This window comes from Serinus canaria, chromosome 2 (genome assembly GCF_022539315.1).
Source record: "Serinus canaria isolate serCan28SL12 chromosome 2, serCan2020, whole genome shotgun sequence".
In the NCBI taxonomy this organism is placed as follows: Eukaryota; Metazoa; Chordata; class Aves; order Passeriformes; family Fringillidae; genus Serinus; species Serinus canaria.
In genome coordinates this window covers 70,073,161-70,092,505 of record NC_066315.1, presented here as the reverse complement: position 1 = coordinate 70,092,505, position 19,345 = coordinate 70,073,161, and the positions used below count along the sequence as shown (strand labels likewise).

Here is a 19,345-nt window from a genome sequence, read left to right as displayed (position 1 = left end):
TTGATTGGAAAGGAGAGAGGAGGAGGGATGTGATTATTAGAGATTTGGGCTGACTTAAATGCATTCTCATTGTGGGTGACTCTGGGGAAAGCAGCTGTAGACCAAGCCAGTGCTTTTGGATGGAAAATCCCATCTTTAAAAATTGTTTCAGGCTTGGTGACTCTAGGGCCTGTGTCCACTATTAAGCTGAGTTTGACACCTCCCACTAAAGCTGCATGGCAACATTGTTGTTATAGCCATATTATAACCATGACTCCATCACATTTACAGCTTGTTCATTTTTATGTGCTTTCTACACACACATTACATGTATAAAGACCAGCAGCTCCTCTCCTTGCTTATTTTATAGCAATGGATACAGTCTCAGCCTGATTCCTCTTAGGTATCCCTTCTTGCCCACTGTCCATTTCCTTCTTCAGTGTGGATATGGTACCAAGGAGGTTGCTTGCCTGACATGCAGTGATCCATCATAACCTGAGATAAAGGACAAATTTCTCCACCTGTATCTCCATGAAATGTGTGTCCTCTGTCCCCTGAGTGAGATCAAGCTCACCTCAGTGACCTGCTGGCAGCTTGCAAGGGAACATTGAGAGAAGCCTGCCCAGACAACATTGCTCTGTGTTTTTTATGGAAATGTCTCGGTACCAGGTACCACCAGTGTGGCTGCTTGTCACAGAACTGCATGAGTGCTAGAGTTACTGTTCCTATTATAGAAACTAAAGATCAAATAGGAAGGAAAAACAACCCTCTCCTGCAGAAGAGCAGGTAAAATGAGCAAGGATTGTCTTTCTGCTGAGTGCAGGCTGAGTTGATGGCACTATCTCTTTTACACCCTGCAGGAACAAACAGGATCTTGTATGTGTTGATTGTCATCTTGTTTTTCGTGACACTAATTGGCATTGTCGTCTTCATCGTATACTACAAGAAGAAGGGGAAAAAGCTGACAGGTACATCATAGCTAATGGTATTCATGGGCATGACAACTGTAGCTCTGTGCACTCTGATTTCATAGGTAACCAACAGATTAGGAAACTCAAGAATTACTCTGGAAGTTCTATGCCATCCCCGTGTCTATCCATATGCATTTGCTTTATCAAGCACAAAGCCAGGCCAAAAACTCCTTTCCTCTAGGCAGGCAGTAATTTACAGTGTATTACACTTGACCTATGGAGTGACCATCCTCAGGGCAGTCTAAGTGTGGTTGGAAGGAGGAGGGTTGGTTCTGGGGGCTTTTATAGCAGCCTGGCTGCTCTGCAGCACCTGGCACAGCTGGCCCCTTGGCTCAAGGGAAACAGGGACAGATAGAAGTCCTGTCTTCTTCACTTTACTTTCCCTCCCACCCCAAAACCTGCATCTGGGCAGGTTAAAATATGGATTTCAAGACCAATGTGTATTTGAGAATATGATGGAGATGATGTTTTTAGCTGAAGACTGAAGTTCTGATGAGGTATTGAAGATATACTAGAAGGCAATAGTATGAATAGTTAAAGTAGAAAAATAGAAAAATTCTAGCTGAAGGCATACTGGATAACAGTGGGATACTGAGTTTATTACTAATAGAATAGAAATACCTTCATATTCCTCTACTCTGTGTTAAGCCCTGTGTCTCTTTAGTGAAGGAGATACAGAGGTATTGTTCTGTTGGTTCTTAATATTTTCCCCCTAAACATGGAAAGCATTTTCCATCATTTCCTTTTCCAAGTGCTAGCAATTTATGAAAAGTTTTGGTAGCAGTGGAAAGGAAGACAGAACTCACTTCTTGTAAAGTACATTTCAGCCCATGTTTTAGAAATAGGCTGCCTCTGCCACACTAAACATGGGTTGTGCTAAATCTGGAATTTCTGGGATGGGCTGGAGGAAATGGTGACTCTTGCAAACCAAATACTTGCGATGCAGAGCAGGTTAGGGGGGGAATGCAATTTCTTTGGCTTTTTTATTGCCCTGCTGCTCTGCAGTGACAGAGCAGCATTTGCCCCTCATTGCCTTTGCATGGGGAATCCTGCTCACCCAGCCTGGAAGAACTGCAGGTTCAGGAAGAAGCCCTTCCTGCTTGTTGTGGGTACTGGTGGTAGATCAACACAGAACAACAGAGTCATTGCTGGGAATTGGCAGCTCATCTATCTTCAGCCATGCAAAACCGTAGTAAACTGCAAATGTACATGGGACTTCGAAATCTCCTGAATTTATAAACAGAAACCAAGAATTGCTCGTTGCTTCATTTGTTGCCCTAAAGCATATTGGACTTAAAGCTTTTCTTTGGGAGATACTCCAAAGAAATTGGAATTAATTTCCCCATCAAGCATACCCTGATTAAGTAGAGTCTGATGTATTTGAGGCTGCCATCCTGTGGTTTCAGTGGTTTACCCTCTTCTCTTCAGGCTTCTCACTCCTGTCTGGGAAGGGCCTTTGGGCCATCCATGTGACTTCTCTTGAAATAGAGCATTTCTGCTGTGAGCAGGTCGTTGTTCGGCCAGTCATAGCTTGGTGTGACATATGACCAGCAAAGAAACCCCATTTGATGTGGAACACAGTTTAACGGTGGTCTATTTTGGGAGTTTGGAAACATTTGTTCCACAGAAGTATATCCCTGTTCCAGTTACAATGAATCCTCAGCTAGACCGATGCTGGGACACTTGAGCAGGCAGTAAAAACAGGCTTGCTGGTTTTATTTAATATGGTATTGTGGGTTGTGAATGATTGTGGGTGTTTAGGTCTGTGGTTAACTTAAGTGCCTGCTATATGTTACAGCTACTCGTTTGTTTTCCCTACAGCAGATCTACAGAACTGGGCTAATGAAGTGTGCAGCCAAATAAAAGGAACAAAGGTAAAGTCAAAGATGGTGGCTTTTTCTCTTTGTTTTGTGTTTTCCTCATGGCATTCCTGACACCCCTTCTGAAGCACACTCCATGGTAATCTTTGGCTAGAAAACAAATTTTGAGTTCCTCAAAAATTGCTCATAACTTTGGCTTTTTCAGTCTGGTTTTCTGTAAATGTGAGGCATGTGAAATCACCATTCACAAATAGCTTCTGAACCTGCTCTCTGGTTTTAGCCAGTTTAAACAGAGATAAAGGTCTTGTGATTATTTAATATTTATGGTGAGAAAGCTAATCATGAACCCACTTGTCACTGAACACCCGAGACTGCCTAGGAGAGAGCCTTTCTAAATCCTAAGTGCAGGATAAACTTCAGCTGAGTTTGCCCCTTGTTACATAGCAGAGTACTCACAGGGAAGAAACTTGAATTTGGGTCATGCCAAAAATGCCAGGCATGCAAGGGATTAAACACAGAGCCATCAGCTAAAGAAACTGTTTGACTCCTTAATTCTAGGGAGGAAGAAATCCTACTTGTGCATTCTGATATGAAATAAATAAGAGCTTTTGCTCTGGAAGAACACCAGCTCCATACTTGAAACAGATGGTAACACTGCTTCAAGTTCATGTGCACAGCCTGCTTAACACCATGGATGTGGACTGAGGTGTCCCAGATGTCCCATCACCCCTTCTAGGAGCTGTGATGTGCTTAGCTGTTGAAAGACTCCAATCTCATTGCTTAAAAGAAAAACCAAACATACCAAAAAAACCCACCTTTCTGAGCAGGCAGTTCCTCTTTTGTCTCATAAGTCTTCATGCAACCTCCTGTCTTGGCAGCTGCTCAGGTCCTCTGGGACAGAGGAGTGAATCAACAGCAATTAGTGGCTGACAACTCTTACACTGTCTTTTCTATCCTGGAAGATCTGAACAGATGCTAGAATTTAAGGGTATCAGTTCCCAAACACCCATCTTTAAAGCACAACTTGTACAAACTGAAGAAAACCCCTGGAGTATTTACCAACCCTTTTTTTGGAGCTGCTACCAAAAACGTAGCTTTACTTTGTCAGTTACTGTGACAACAGGATGTCATGAGCCTTTGCATTTTTTTGTCCTAACCTTTCAGGTTAATGAAACCTTGCTTGTGTTTTCTTCTAGCTTGTCTCAGAACTTCTGAATCAACCCAGGTTCTTTCTTCAGTCATTGCTGATATTAAAAATTCAGCCCCCAGTAAGGCCTTCACAGATCAATAGCCCTTCAGACACATGGAAGTGTTTCCAAAACCTAATAAGCAGTGGGTCTTACTAATGGTCCATAAGGAACAGCAGAATCCAGCAACTCTTCTAGGTTTATTAACTCTTCTTGAGTGGCCTCGAAGAAAAAGCCAGCAATAGTTGTCTCACAAGATTGAATGTTATTGCTCCCCAGGCCACCAGATTCCATTCTCAGCACCTGCTGAGCCCAGCATCACCAGTCACAGTTTCACAGCAGAGTAGAATTGCATATCAAGACTCAAATATAGCAGCACTGCTCAACCTCAGCAGCTCCACACAGAGGAAGGACCACGATCTGCCTTTTCCTTCTTTGTCTAAAAAATAACTCCATGTTGATCTATTTGTTAAAGATGTTTTTACTTTTAATTTCTTTCAGGAACTCCCCAGAGATGCACTTGTTACTGTGAACATCACAAATGCTCCTGTCCCCCAGACTGCTGAAGGCACATGTCTCCTGGTCCCCTCAGGCTCTCCTGTCCCTGGAAAATTGTGCTGCACCTCTGGTCACACTCCTTGCAGGAATGAGAGCCCCAGCACAGAGCCTTGTGAGACAGGAGAGTTTTCTGTAGTAACTGAGACTGATGATAACCAATTCCCACCAGTTCCCACAGAAGACGAGTACATGGATAAGGATCTCAATAACACTGATTATTTATCTTTACTAAGTCTGACTGCCAGTAAAACTGTGTCATCATTTTCAGAACCAATGGAGGCAGGGGAGAATGACAGCTTGAACCAGTACTTTTCAGGTATTGGGAGCACAGAGGATGTATCAGTCTCTCCAGGCTTTCACCCTCCCTCCAGCACAGATGGGGCACACATTGCCACGGACCAGCTTCTACAGAAATCTTGCCAACCTGCCTACAGTTGCCCGAAGGAAACAGGCAACAAAGACACAGATCATTTTGCAACAAACTGTGACTCAAAGAAGATCTGTGTGAGGTGTGGCATTTTGTACAGAGAATCTCCCCAAAAGTGCTACAAACCCTGTTGTGCTGCAGCTGACAGCACCTTCATCTCCCCAGAAACTGGTTCCTGTGCCCAGTGCACTTGTGGTTTGAATTCTCTCTCTGCTGGTCAGAGCACTCTAGCAAACAATCTTGGTATGGAAGATGCACCTTCAGATAGTACCAACGTGAAGTACCAACACACAAACAGAAACACTTCAGGGACTCAGAGCAGCACTTCAGGGACGAACAGCAGCACTTCAGACCTCCCTCCAGCATCTGGTAAGCCCATTAGGCTTCACCCATACACAGTTGTGTAGGTTGTCCTCTTTCCTAGCTCAGTAGTATTCAGAGGACCTGATTTAGGAGAAGAAAGTTATGCTTTTTCACTTAATTGCCCTGAAGATTGTATGAAAAAAAACCCCTGCAGCTGTAAGGCCATTTGGTTTGTATTGAATTCTGCAAGAAGAATGAGCCCAGGAGGGAACCATTGTCCCATGCTGATCTAAGCAGCAATGCAGAACCCACCTTCTGGCTGTCACTGCAGAGGCCAGGCAGTTCTATTAGCAGAACACAACGTAGGGACCTAGAGGCTGAGCTAAGGAAGGTGCATAGTGCTCAGGCAGATACTTCTCATTCACCAGTGTGCACACATATTTTTGCCATTAGGTTTTAGTCCAGTTACATTTATACAGTGGTCAGTGAAACTCTAGCTGGAGCTGTAAGATGGTGGCTGTGACTGGGTCTAAGAGATTGTCTACAATTTTCTGCTTGTGGCTCTTTCTCCTTTTTTTTATTTGCTGGGATATATCGTTCACATAAAATGGTTTCATACAGACACTGTTTCTCCTTACACATATGCTTTCTTCCCTAAACAACCCTGAAACACTGATTACTTTTCTAATTGTCTACCAATTTATCAATTGAGTAAATATAGCAAAATTGTCAAATGAAAGGGAAGAAAAGCCCTGAAGCAAAACCAGCAGAAGGGAAGTTACGCTCCTTCTCTGGATGAAACCTTCCTTCCCCAGACTTTTTTTCAGAACAAAAGTCTGCAATCTGCCTGTCATATGTTATTAGTCCTTTTAGATTATACTCTCATAAAGTTGGATGGTCTATTTTTATTTATATCAGTGCACTGCCAAGCATAATGAGACCTTAGTGTTGAGTAGGACGTCCAAGTATTACTGTAATACCCACAGCAGTTGTAAGCTATTGCCCTTCTTTAAAACCATGTTGTGCCTTAAAATTTCTTACAGAGACATTCTTGTCAGTCTGCCAAAGCCCCAAAACAACACACTTGAAGGCCCTTCCTCTCTCAACATGCATTCCATATGGGAATCTGAAAGTGTGTAGCATTCATCTTCTGAAGAGCAGAAACTTTCTGCTGCTTCAGTTTCCTGAAGTCTTGAATGCAGTTTTACTGTCTGGTTTATACAAAATGCAGCAGGAGTAAAGAGAACACAGATTATCTTTTTTATTGAGGTACAACTGAAAGCCAAGTTATGTTTGGTACTGCTTTTCTTTCTAAATATGACACAAAGAGAGAGAAAATATTAAAGAACAATAGAGCAAATGGGAGAGCTTGGATATAAGCGCTGTGCTAGCAAGTGCCATCTTAGATCTGCAGCACAATTCTTTATATGGGATTTTAATTGTGTCTGTGCCTTTGGATATGTACATGCTACAGTGCCATCTGGTGAAACCTGAGCACAGATACCGTGTTCCTAATTTGCCAGTTTTTCTGCATGACTACAGGAAGATACCGACAGAGCTGTGGGCAGTATCAGAGCGTGGGTTAGTTGATCTGTGGGTAACCTGGCTTGTTGGCTGAGTAATTTTTCTGCCCACAGAATGGCTATGATCCCCTGGCAGTGCCTGATTGCATGAGGACCGGGGCAGGGCTTAGCCACAGGCTCCTCACTGAAGCAGCCCAGGCACACCAGGGCTGCACGTGTGGGTGATCAGCAGCTGTCATTTTGCTAGGCCTTGTGAAATGCCCAGATGGGATAAATGTGCATGTAAAATAACTTTCTGTAGAGCTTTTCAAAGCAACCGAAGCCACCAGGCTTCACACACAGCTATGCTAAAACGGAATGGTACAAAAAAGGGTGGGTGAAAAATGCTAAGAAAAAGACCATGGTAAACTCCATGAAGTTTTGGTCTTGGTTCACTAACACTCAAAATGACAACAGAACTGGTAAATTCTGTCCCTCCTGTGAAACAATCCTAGAGGACCAAAGTGGACCTCTGGACAGGTGCCCCTTCCAGGTCTCACCACTGGAGATGGAGTTAAGCCTTCAAGCAGTTCTTCAAAGCTGCTCACAAGTTCTTCTCACAAGCCTGGAGGCAGTCAGAACATGAAGGATCAGTTCAGGCCCACCTCAAATCCTGTGCAGGGCTACAGCATAACACATGAGTGCAGGAAAACTTAGCTGACTCATAACTGGTTTTGCAAAGCCTTTCACTTCCAGATCCCAAACCAGCCTGGTTTGGCAGTGACAAGCAGTTCTCACCACCTAGAGGCCGTTAAATGTCTCAGAGAAAATTATTTGCCTGCCTAGTTCCAATTCTTAGTGGACAATTACTACAAAAATTAATCTGTCTTTGTTATTAATATCAGATAGTCTGAAGAGATCAAAAGGCTGCAGCACTGCAGAGAGCAATTCCTTCATTCTAAATGTGTCCCTTAAAATTTTCAGGTTGGAAGCACTTTTCTTGCACAGTGTAGGAAGCTCTTATATCCATTTTCTGTGCTTTCAGGCCTTAAATATCCTTTTGTTTCAGCATGGTGTCTTCAGAAAGTACAGAAGGTTTGCCAGCCACATTCAGCTAAACATTAAAAAGGTGTTAATCTGCCTTTTTTTTTTTCCCTTCCACTGTCACATATATTTCTAAATTTTTGATCTCGTGCTGAGCACTGGTAACTTTATTCCCAGCACCTTTTGCAAGTGACGGGCAATCTGTTTAAAGACAAACAGTTATTTTTGTACTGCCATTAAGCCAAAGACTTTTATTCATGGCAAACAGCCACACTGAATCAAACACAGGGGGAAGAACCAGCAGGGAAAAACTCCCGCAGAGAAAACCCTTATGGACATCTCATGTTAATCAACAGCATGTGGGAAGAAATCAGAGCTAGCAATGCAGTGGTTTAGGTGAAATAAATAAGATTGCTTAGGGGGGCCTATTAGAGAGACACTTGAGTGCTGCCCGGACTCAAGTGTCTTGGCACAGATCCTGACTCTACACAGCTGGAGACCAGGGCCCAGTGCTGGTGTGCAAACCGCACCTGTGGCCACTGGAAAAACAGCATTTCTCTGGGCTGGGCTGTGTTTATCTGCAATGAAAATGGGAAAGTCTCGGGTTTGAGGAATGTAATGAAGAAAACACAAAATATCTAAAAGGAGTTGAATCAGTCTGCAAGTAATGATGAAGTGAAGCATAGCAGGAAAAACACTTCTTAGAAAGGGTGTTGACAGGCTAGGAAAATTTTGTTGGTTTCTTCAGTTGGTTTCATTTTCAGACTTCAGCAAGCTTGTTAGTTTGATGTTGGAAGTTTGTTCTCAGTTATTTTCTTTCTGCTCTGAAGAAAGTTTATTAATTCCCAGAGCCTGGTCCTGCTGTCACTTAGGTCAGCAGCCCAGTCCTTGAATAGCAGAAAGATTGCATTTGTACTGAAAAATCTCTAACCTCAGGCAGACTGACTGAAAACATAACTCTGTTAAGTTGCTATAATATAGACTCTGTCTCTTCAATGGCATTAGTCTATATCCAGCTAAATCCATGCAGAGGCTAGATGAGTGCCAGAGTGTAACTTCATGGAGTGTCATACAGTGTAACATAACTGTATAAGCTCTGTGGTTTTTGGACACTGTGTGACTGTGATCTGCTGTTAAGTCCTTCAGTATTTATTCAGTAAGTCTGCTACCTAACCCAAATGGTAAGATTGATTGGGGGTTTATTGCCTCTTTGGTTAACAGTGTGGTTTCTAGAATTCTAGGAAAAAAATAAGTCTCATTATCAGAAATAATTAGCATTTCCTCACAAACTGCAGGCAGAGGCAGGTTGGACACAGCTTTGTGCATCAGGCAGCATAGGGAACACGAGATCGTCACCTTCTCTCTGGCTTCCCAAATCACAGCTCAGAGGGAAAATGTTTCCAACCCTTCCAGACAGGCTCCTTGCATATGACAGACTTTGTCCTGAGGAGATGAAAATGGAAATAATGAAAAGGTCCAGTGGAAGGCATTGATTATAAGAGCATCCTCATGTCACGGGGGAAAAAATAATGGAACAAGAACAAAGCCACCACAGCAGATTAAGTTCACTAAGTGTCCACCTTGTGAGGGGAAAATATTAATCATGTGTGTCTTCTTTTCTCCCCCATCCTTCCTTAGGAAATGTGACTGGAAACAGTAACTCCACCTTTATTTCCAGTGGACAAGTAATGAATTTCAAGGGCGACATCATTGTTGTCTACCTTAGCCAAAACTCTCAGGAGGGGACGACGGCCTCCTCGGTGCTGAGCGAGGAGAACGTGGGCAGCCCCGTGCAGGAGGAGAACCTCAGCCGCTGCGAGACTTTCGCCGGCAATGCCCAGCACTACAAGGAGAAGTGTGCAGAGCTGCAGGGCGCCCGGCCAGCCCCGGGGAGCGGGGGGCCGCGGTGGCCTGGTGGAGCCCTGGCCCAGGAGTGGGGCCCATCCTGCAGTGGACAAGCCTCCCAGCCTGTGCAGGAGGAAGGGAAGCTGGGACACTTCTCGGAGAAGGTGTTGAACTGAGGGGACACGGTGTCCTTGCTGCGGGCCAGGGCACCGGCACACAGCCCCTGACAGGGTGTGGGATTCTGCCGTGCTGCCAAAATCCTGGGTGTCTCGACAGACTGTTGCTTCCCCTGGTGTCTCCTGGGAGATTTTACAGCTGGAAGGACCCTCATGGTGCACATGTCAGTGGTGGTGGTGCTCTGGGTGAAGGCCGATGAGGACGGGCACACGTGTGAAGCCGGGCACGCTGCTCCTGTTGCAGAAGCAGCAGCAGGGCTTTCTCCTCTCCCCTACAGGGAGATGGGCCTGCCCCCCATTCCCTGCTACCTCTCCCTGGCAAGTGGCAGAAGGGAGCTGAGATCCATCGACCTGGGGACTCTGTGAGGAGGAGAGCACTGCTAGCCAGGTGGGCAGGATGCTCCTGGAGAGGGGACAGTGTGGCCAAGGGCCAGACTCATGGGGGCCCCTGAGCTGTGCCTCAGGGTTTCTTTTTTGCAACTAAGCTGTACCCATTTTGCTGGGTCTTGGAGGTGGAAGGAAGCCATGGTGCTGCTGCAGCTTTTGCCTCCCTGTGGTGATGTGGCAGGTGGCATCATCTTTCCATCTTTCCCCAAGGAAGCAGACACTCCAGTCCCAAATCAGCACTAGAGCTGAGGTCCTGGGCTGCCCCTTATTGACTTGTGGGTATAACTAGGTGTGTGTAATGCTGCCACAAGAGGATGATAACATGCAAAATACATCTGATATGCCTTAAAAGCATATCAGATTAATCTTGAGCAAAGAGCATTTAAAGTGACCCTGATTCACCTTTGCCTTATTGCACCTTTCCAGAGGAGTTCAAACCTCTGGAGATGAGAGTGATGTGTGCCTGGTACACTGCTGCAGGAATAACATCACTATAGTTTAAGACAAAGAGCTGCTAGCAGAAAGAGAGAAAGGAAAAAGGGTCTGTAACAACCATCTGTGGGTATTTCCTGGAGTTACAGGAGAGGGAAAGATTGCCCAAAGATGGAGAATTTGGTCAGGGTCAAACACTTGTTCTTTTTTCTGCCCAAACAATTTTGTCATTCTCTTTGCTATTTTCATTAATAGGCAAAGATTTACACAGGTAGCACGAAGCTATTTCCAGAACTTGGCCTATGTGAACTGAAGTCAGAGTGTAGCATCTGTTGAACTGACAGCTGATGAGCAATGGGACCAAAGGTTTGGCATTAAAAAATAATAGTAGTTGTATTTAGAAGGGAATCTTGGCTACTCAGCTGGCTTTGGTTCATGTCCAATATCCTGCAGCCTTCTCCATCAGCCACTGAGGAGAGAAAGATGAAGGGAGCAGAGTGTCAAGGAACTCCCAAAAGAAAAAGATAATATTTCTAATGATTTCCTGACAAGGGATAATTTTCTGACATTCTTCTGCAGGTGTAAGTGCTGCAGGCATCTATCTGCAGCTGGAGCTTTCAGGAGGGCAAGTGCTCTGTTTCCTGCCAGACAGCAAAAGGATCTCTTACCTAGTGTTGCTTTGGCTTCCCTGTTGGAAAAAGTCTCTGGTTGAGAGGGCTTCTTCCTGGGAAGGTTTTAAAGTTGAGGGGTTCAGTGCATAGCTGCTGTTTGCAGTAGTACTGCTCTGTGGGGAAAGAGCGCCTATAAAGCTGACAAGGTGATCACTGTGTCACAAAGAGCTTCTCATGCATAAAACAAAAGGATGGGCTTAGCCACCTTCACCTCTCAGGAGAATAATTCTGCATTGTTTATATATCTGGGATGTGAAGTTCAGTACAAATGTGCCAGACTCTCTCTTGGGTGACTGGCAAAAAGGGCAAATGAACAGCCAGTCTCACTTCCACCTCTATGTGGCCTTTGAAAAACTAGATCATCCTAGCCTAGACTCAGACAGGCAGGCAAAGTGTCCCATTCAGTGATGGCCCAAGCTACCTCTGCCTCTCTGAAGGTGTGTAACTGAGGCTCTCTTGTCTGTGGGATTCTTTTGTCTTTCCTCCTGGATCTTTTACAACCTCTTTCTAGCCTCTTCTGGAGTAGTTCTGTATCCCCTTGGCACTGGTACAATAGGGACAAGGAAGCAGAACCACCATTACCTTCAGGAAAGGTGCTATATATTTTCCCACTTCATCTTAATTTTTTCAGTTGTTTTTTTCTGGAAAGCATTCTGCAAGACATCAGTCCTGCTGGAAAACATCCAACCAGCCCCATTTATAGGGCAGGCAGGACTGAATTCTTGCTCTCATCTCTGAGTAAATTACCCAGGTCTGTCTTTTTCTCCTTCTGCAGTTTCTTTCTTTCCCTGGTTTGTAAATGCCACCAGAGAGCAGGCTCAAAATCCTGGATTGAAGGGAGGTAACGGGAATTTATTGTGTGTCCTCAATGAGGACACATTTTTCACTTGTTGAATTTCAGGTTCTTACTGAGCAAGGATTGAAACTAGGATCATCAGCAAGCTGATGATCCTAGTTTTCTTTCTAATGAAGAAATTAGTCCCATATGGGAAACATGATGCACCAATAGACCCAGTTCTTTTTCTTCCTCCAGAGTCTATTCCAAAGTGAAAAAACAGTATCACAGCCATTAGCATGCTGCATGTTCCCTGGGTCTCTGTGTGACTCCTCAGACAAGGATCCCAAAGGGACTTCTTTATCCTCATGATTTCATTTGTCATCAGCTTGGAGCTGGGAGTGGTTTTTAGCATCTGTTTGTACAACAGGGACCTGTGCATTGGGCACTAATTTGGAGGCTTCTGGCTGCTATTGTAATACACATAATTAATAATAATAAAAATCTGAAATATCTATTTGAGAAAAGGTGAAGGTTTTATTTGAATAAAGAGGGAAAATAAAATACATTATTAGATGCCTCTGCATACTTAAAGAAAAAGAAAAAAGAGCAAAATGTGAGCATAATCACATTCCTAGTTAGGCTTTTGTAACATTTTCTGTATGTTGAATTGTTTTAACAAGAAGTGCTTACCTTCCACAGTGCATTCTGTAGTGCATATTCTGCACCTGCAATGAGCCTGATAGGAGCTCTCATAGACCTGCTGTGGTAATGCTTTACTGATGAAAACTAGGCACTGATTCCAACTCATTCCTGAAGTTTCCTCCTGCTCAGCATGCATTTTTACAAGTCTTTTAGTTTGAGGAATCGCATGAATTATCCTTGGTGAATATACTAGGTGTTCTAGAAAGTCAGCCACTTTCAGACCTAGTAATTCTGCATATAGCCATGGGAAAACAAGGACACTGGAGCAGCCCTTCTTATTCCCACAGAACACAATATGGCATTGAAGATCAATGTAGACAGTAATGGCTGTTAATCTGTATACTTTGCTGCATGTTCACACAGAGACTGGAAGTTACTCTGCAAGGCTTACAGCATACCTGGGAGTAGCACCACTAAAATGCCATTTCTACTTGTCCATTCAGGTTTTCTCCTTTTTATCATGTTGATGGTATCTGAGCAATTACACCCCTGTGTCTATCATAAAACAGAACCCTGCTGAAAGATGTCTTTGTGCTTATCAGGTATTTAATAGCGCTCTCGTTTTATCAGATACCTACATGCACATTAGGCGGCAGTGCCCCTGTAAAAATAATCTTCCATGACTGAAGAATTCACTTCCGCAGCACCTGGGCAGACCCCAGCATATACCCCTGTTTCCCATTGTTTTCTCTTTTCTCTAATGTGGTAACTTGGTTTTTCCTTCTGCCAGGCATCCAAGTTAGTTGTGGCCTCTAAGACGATTGTGTTGTCTCTGCAGCAAGTGTGGCTCCAGTCTTGCCTTTACACCCTCCAGCTGACTTGTCACATCTGTTGTGTTGTAAAATATGAGCATTTGTAAGCATGAACTTTGTGAAAAAATGCTTTATTACAATACTCTCTGGCTTTTGAACAAGGCAATGACCGCATAACTTTAAGGAACCTGTTGCGGTAGGTGAGGATGCCAGAGTGTCCAGTTGGATGTGTTTTAACACTGCTTTTTTATTTCTTCTTCTTCTGGCTAGTTGGTTTATGGTTTCTTTGTTTTGGCTGAGGATTACCACAGCTCTTCTGGTTCATTTCTTAGCCTGCTTCACCATTTGGTTGAGTGGTGAGGGGTGTTGCACCAGTTTTTACTTGCATCAAAGCTGACAGGTCTGTTCCATCACGTTTCTATTGGTGCTCTCACATTTCTATACAATATATGCACATGGCCATGCATGAAATTGCTCCTATTTCAGCTTCACAGGAAACTGTTGGAAAGGTTTCCAAGGAAAGCAAAGGAGCTCAGGAGTGTTTGAGACCACCTGTACAAGTGGGGCATACACAAGTCAATGGGACTTGGCAGAATGCATCCAAAGCTGCTGGGAGGGCTTGCCAGCACCATTGCAGAGGCACACTGCAACATCTTTGACAGGTCGTGGAGTATGGGGGAAGTCCCAGCTGAATGGAAAAGGGCAAATATTACACCCATCTACAAAAACAAGAGATTTGGGAAATTACAGATGAGTCAACCTCACTTGAGTACCTTGAAAAACTAAGGAGTGGGCTCTCCTAGAAGCCTATTTCTGGGCATGAAGAAGAATGCAACTGGGAGAAGCCAACACATACCTTAGCTAACACAGCCTTTTCCCACTGTCAGCAGTTTGTTATTTGCTTCCTCATTGATTCCATAGAGACTTGGAAGCATGACCTTCCTCATGAAGATTTAGGCAAAGAAGGTATAAGGAAAATCTTCAGTTCTCCTTCTGTCATTTGTAATTAACTGGCCAACCTCACTGAACAGTGGACCTACCTTTTCCTTGTCCTGCTTGCTAACACACAATACAGTGTGTATTTTTTTTCTATTCTTGATACCATTTGCCAGCTCAGGCTAGGGCTGGACTTTAACCTTTCCCTCTGCATCTCTGCGTGCCTGAGTGATATTTCTATATTCTGCTTTGGAAGCCTGTTCCTTTTTCCATCACTTTCATGTTCCTTTTTTTGTATCTGAGCTCTTTCAGTATCTCACTGTTTAACCAGGCTGATTTCTTGCTGTGCCTGCTTAAGTGGATGGACTGCTCTTGTCCATGGAGAATGCTGTCTGAAAGTCTCCCAGTGCTCCTGAATACCTTTGGCTTTCAAGGCAAACTTCAGGGATATCTCCTGATAGGTCCCTGAGCAAGATGAACTCTGTTCTTATGAAGGTCTGGGGCTTTACTCTGCTACTCACCTTCTTCACATTCCTTAGGATAATCTCACCGGTGCAGCCAAGGCTGACCCTGCTAGTCTTAATTGTTTGAAGAAGATTTTATCTGTATCCACATCAGGTCTTAGCAGACACCTACAACAAGCACTTCCTTGATGGTAACTCCTCTGATTCTGACCCAAAGACACCCAGCTGATCTGTCCTCTGGCCCATGTCACTCTTCCACGTAGAGTATAATCCCTCCTCCTCTTCCACCTTTTCTGTTTTCCCTCAAAAGCTTGGAAGCGGTTGCTTTTTTTTCTAATATAGCTATTTCCTTTGCTGGTTTCTAAAATGATAGAAAAAGCCTCTCACCAAGTTGCCCACTGTTGTGCCTTTGTCTGGTTATAGGTCAATAAACTTTATCTCATACCTCGGAGTGGGCCTTCAAATTTCCCACCTATAAGAAAGGGAGGATGAGAGGCAAGGGCTGGAGCTGGTGTGAGGGGCAGAGACTGAAAGGTGTGCCCCCTCTTCCCATTGCCCTGTAGAGATGTGGGGAGAAGAACTTAATGCTGCTGGAAATGGCAGCATGTCCAGCAACATCCTGGAGACTTTGTCATTCCTGGTGTCCAGTAGCAGGTGTTATCCCATGAGACCTCAGTCTCCTCTGTCCTGCAGGAGAAGAAGCAGCTGGCAACTCATCAGAGTTTCCATCAGATGAAATCAGGCCTGTGTGTGTGTCTCTCTCAAATAAAATCAGTGAATACAAACTGAATTGAAATTTGCCATAAGCAGCACACGAGGACAAACCATTTCAAATGCAGAAACCACTGCATCAATAGGCTGTTCCTATTGATCAGCACTGGATTATGATGGAAGGCTGTTTATACAAAGTCTCAATTATTTTAAGCACTTCAAATGAGTATCTGGAAGATGTTTGTTAGCATGCAGGCCTGCCATTACAGTTCTCAATTACATATATTTCGGAAGCAGCTAACTTTATTCTCTCTGGTTTTGTTCAGCTCTAACATTCATTTATCTCCCTTTTAGTGTTGTAGGCACCACTCAAGCACAAAAGTTCTTGCTCCCTGTGGGAAATACAAAACAGTTTCCCCAGGAGACATTTGCCCTTTGCATCATTTCAGTTCCTTGTTGGGATTTTTGCAAGCGTAGCTGGTCATAAATGAACTAGACAACAGATGGTCGAGCTCATGCTATAACACAGAAAATTTTAATTTCACAGAGGTTTCCACTTAAAAATGCAGCTGCCCACTGGTGCACGGCCAAATTTTCTTCTGAGAACACACTTTGAATGTATTGGAGAATGAGATGGATGCAAGTAGCTCTAATGATTGTCTCAGCAAGCTGCTCATAAATGTTTCCTGCAACCCCTCTTCTTTTCATCCACACCCCATAGACCCAACCTGTCTGCTGGATGAGCCACACTTCAGGGATACATTAGAAACCTGTCCAATTCATTGTCTTAGACTTACACAAAACAATCCTTGCCAGGGTTTTGTCTCCTTTGTCTGAAGGGATGATCCAAGTATGACAGAGGCATAAATAATAAATGCTTGGGTTTTCTCAGTCAGGCTGGCCTACTGTATTTAAATATTGATTCCCTTTGGGTCTGTTCTCTTCAAAGTCATGTTCTTTGACAGGTCCCATTCAGGTCCTCCACACTACACTTCTGTCTGTTCTGTAGGAAGTGCTACAGCTGGTGGTTTATTGATGAAAAATTATATAGTTTAGTATCAGTTTTGTTTGTTCTTACTTGTGTGGAAAAATACATTCAAAAATTCTGTCTAATCAGTAATTGTTAAAAGTCTTACAAGACTTGTTTCCTTTTGGATTTTCATGTTTTGGTTACTTTGACAGTAGCAATTCTTCCCTGCCAGTATTTTTTTCCTTTGCAGGATAACTGTGTGTTGCTGAGGGGCATGATTGCTCTAAATTAAGGATGGACTCTATTTCTAAGTGAAATATCTCATATGGTTCCTTTACTGGATGAATGGACACAAAAAGCTTTGCCCTGCTTTACTGTGACCAGAATATGCCTGCTGCAGGGACTGCAGAGCTGTTGACATGATTCCCTTGAGTTCATGCAGATACACTAAACAAACCCAATCACAGCCACAACTTCTGTAGTTTGCATGTGAATAACATCAGCTGACTGTGTTTCAAAGAGCAAAGATATGCCTGGGTTTGGGTGTTTTATGGGTTGTTCCCCCCCCCACCCCGCCCCGCTTCCCTCTAGTTTTCTTTCCCTGTCCTAAGCTTATCATTCCTTTTTCGGTGTAAATACAAAGGTCATGGTTTCAGTACGGTGGGTGACTCATTCTCATGTTTGAGCAATGTGATCAAAATGGAAACTTAGAATTCCCGGTGTGGTGTGTGTCCTATGCCGCCAGCCTGCACGAAGAATGCCTTTGTGCATGCTGGCTCTCCTGAAGGGAGCCGGTGTCACGTGTGCGATAACTTGAGTGCGAGATCGGAGCGAATGCTTTTAACCTGACAGCGCTGCATGTGGAAAAATAGGGCAGATCGCTTTTTGCTGTCGGGTAGGTGCATGTGACACCTTTAGCAGCAGTGGGCGTGTGTGTCTGTGTCCGTGCGTGTTTGTATGTCTGTGTGTGTGTGCGTGAGTGTGTGCGTGTCTGTGTGTGTATCAGTGCGTGTCTCTCTCTCTCTCTCTCTCTCTCTCTCTCTCTCTCTTTCTCTCTCTCTCTCTCTCTGTGTGTGTGCGTGTGTCCGTGTGTCAGCCGGCTCCCAGCGCTGTGTGCCGGGCCGGGCCGGGCCGGGCCGGGCTGACGCGGGCGGTCCCTCGGGAGCCGTGCCAGCCCCGTCCCGCCGTGTCCCGCGGGGCCGCGCGGTGGCGCCGCAGGGCAGCCGTGCCCTCAGGAGGCGGCGGCGGCGGCCGGAGCGGGGCCGGGGGCGGCTGGCAGCCAGCCCCTCTCACCCAGAGGCTGCTGTTTGCCCCGGGCACGGCTTCTCCCAGCAGCCAGGAAGGAGAGCTTGCTTGCTGTCCGGCGCAGCCAGCGGAGCCCGGCCGACAGCCCTGAGCTCCTGGCCGGCCATCCCTGCCCTCGCTGCCCTCAGCAGCCCTCGCCTGGCCTGGCCTCACCCCCGGCCAGTGCTTTGCCTGCCGGCTGTGTGAAACTGCAGAGCCACAGAGCCAGAGGGGTCCTGAAGAGCCAGCCTGAAAGGAGGCACGGCTGTACATAAAATACCATATAACCTACCCTAAAGTCATAGACCCAGAGAACAGCCTGGGTTGGAAGGGCCCTTAGAGGTCATTTAGTTTCAGCCCCCCCTGCCATGGACAGGAACACCTTCCACTGGACCAGGGTGCTCAGAGGCTCGTCCAGCCTGGCCTGGGATGCTTCAGAGATGGGGCATCCACAATTTATCTAAGATCTGTTCCAGTGTCTCACCTTACAGTGAAGAATTCTTTCCTAATTCTACTCTCTGTTTAAATCCATTCTCCCTTGTTCTGGCACTACATGCTCTTGTAAAAGTCCCTCTCCAACTTTCTTATAAGGTCCCTTAGATACTGGAAGGCCACAACCCTGAAGCCTTCTCTTCTCCAGGCCAAATAACCCAAACTCTCTCAGCTTTTCCTCATAGGAAAGGTACTCCAGCCCTCTGATGATTTTGGTGGCTTCCTCTGGACCCGCTCCAACAGGTCAGTGTCCTTTCCTCCTGTTGGGGACCTGAGAGATTGATGCCCCACTCCAGGAGGGGTCTCACCAGGGTGGAGTAGAGGGACAGAATCACCTCCCTTGACCTGCTGTTCGCACTGCTTTTGAAGATGGAAACATTGCAGCATCCTGTGGCACCGTAGTCCTATGTGTCACATCCTCCATAGCTAAATGATTCTTCTTGCTGTCTAAATTAGATCACTAATTAGATCACAGACAATGGTTCAAGTCTGTATTCTCGTTTTCAGGCCGTTATATGGAAAGAGAATATACTATTCCTGTGCTCTTCAAATACATATTTTAGCCTGTGTCTCCCATTGACCAATCCTTAAGTGAAATGCATAAATGTTGTGCCCAAAGCCCATGGGATTGCGGTCACAGAGCTTAACAAAAGTCTATAAATAGGGTGACCGGGGTTCTTCAAGGAAATGTAAATATGGACTCAAAATGGAAAATGTACCTAAATCCCTGAAGCTGCTTTGAAATCCTTAGCCAACGAGGATAAACAGCCACAACAAATAATACAACTGAAATCTGAATGGGAGGAATAATAACTTATGAACAGATGCTGAAGGTCTTAAAATGAGATCTTATCAGCTGACAAAGTCAGTGGGACCTTGGGCTCCATGCACACAATGCACATAATTACGTATTTTACCAAATACATAAACTCAGGAGCTCAGTGAGCTGGGCTG

General features: G+C 44.8%; 1 protein-coding gene across 3 annotated transcripts in view; it reads left to right on the top strand.

The window, feature by feature from the left end:
* TNFRSF11A (TNF receptor superfamily member 11a) overlaps positions 1–12,592 on the top strand; it is a 28,826-nt gene extending 16,234 nt beyond the window's left edge. For 2 of the 3 annotated variants that reach the window (XM_018926797.3, XM_018926787.3), the window contains exons 8-11: positions 840–947; positions 2,772–2,824; positions 4,459–5,311; positions 9,430–12,592. In XM_018926797.3, the coding sequence (XP_018782342.3) occupies positions 840–947; positions 2,772–2,824; positions 4,459–5,311; positions 9,430–9,812 (1,397 nt within the window). In that variant the 3' untranslated portion in view covers positions 9,813–12,592. The remainder of the gene's footprint in view (positions 1–839; positions 948–2,771; positions 2,825–4,458; positions 5,312–9,429) is intronic. The other variant, XM_018926791.3, reaches the window with a different exon arrangement.
* The last annotated feature ends 6,753 nt before the right edge of the window (positions 12,593–19,345 follow it).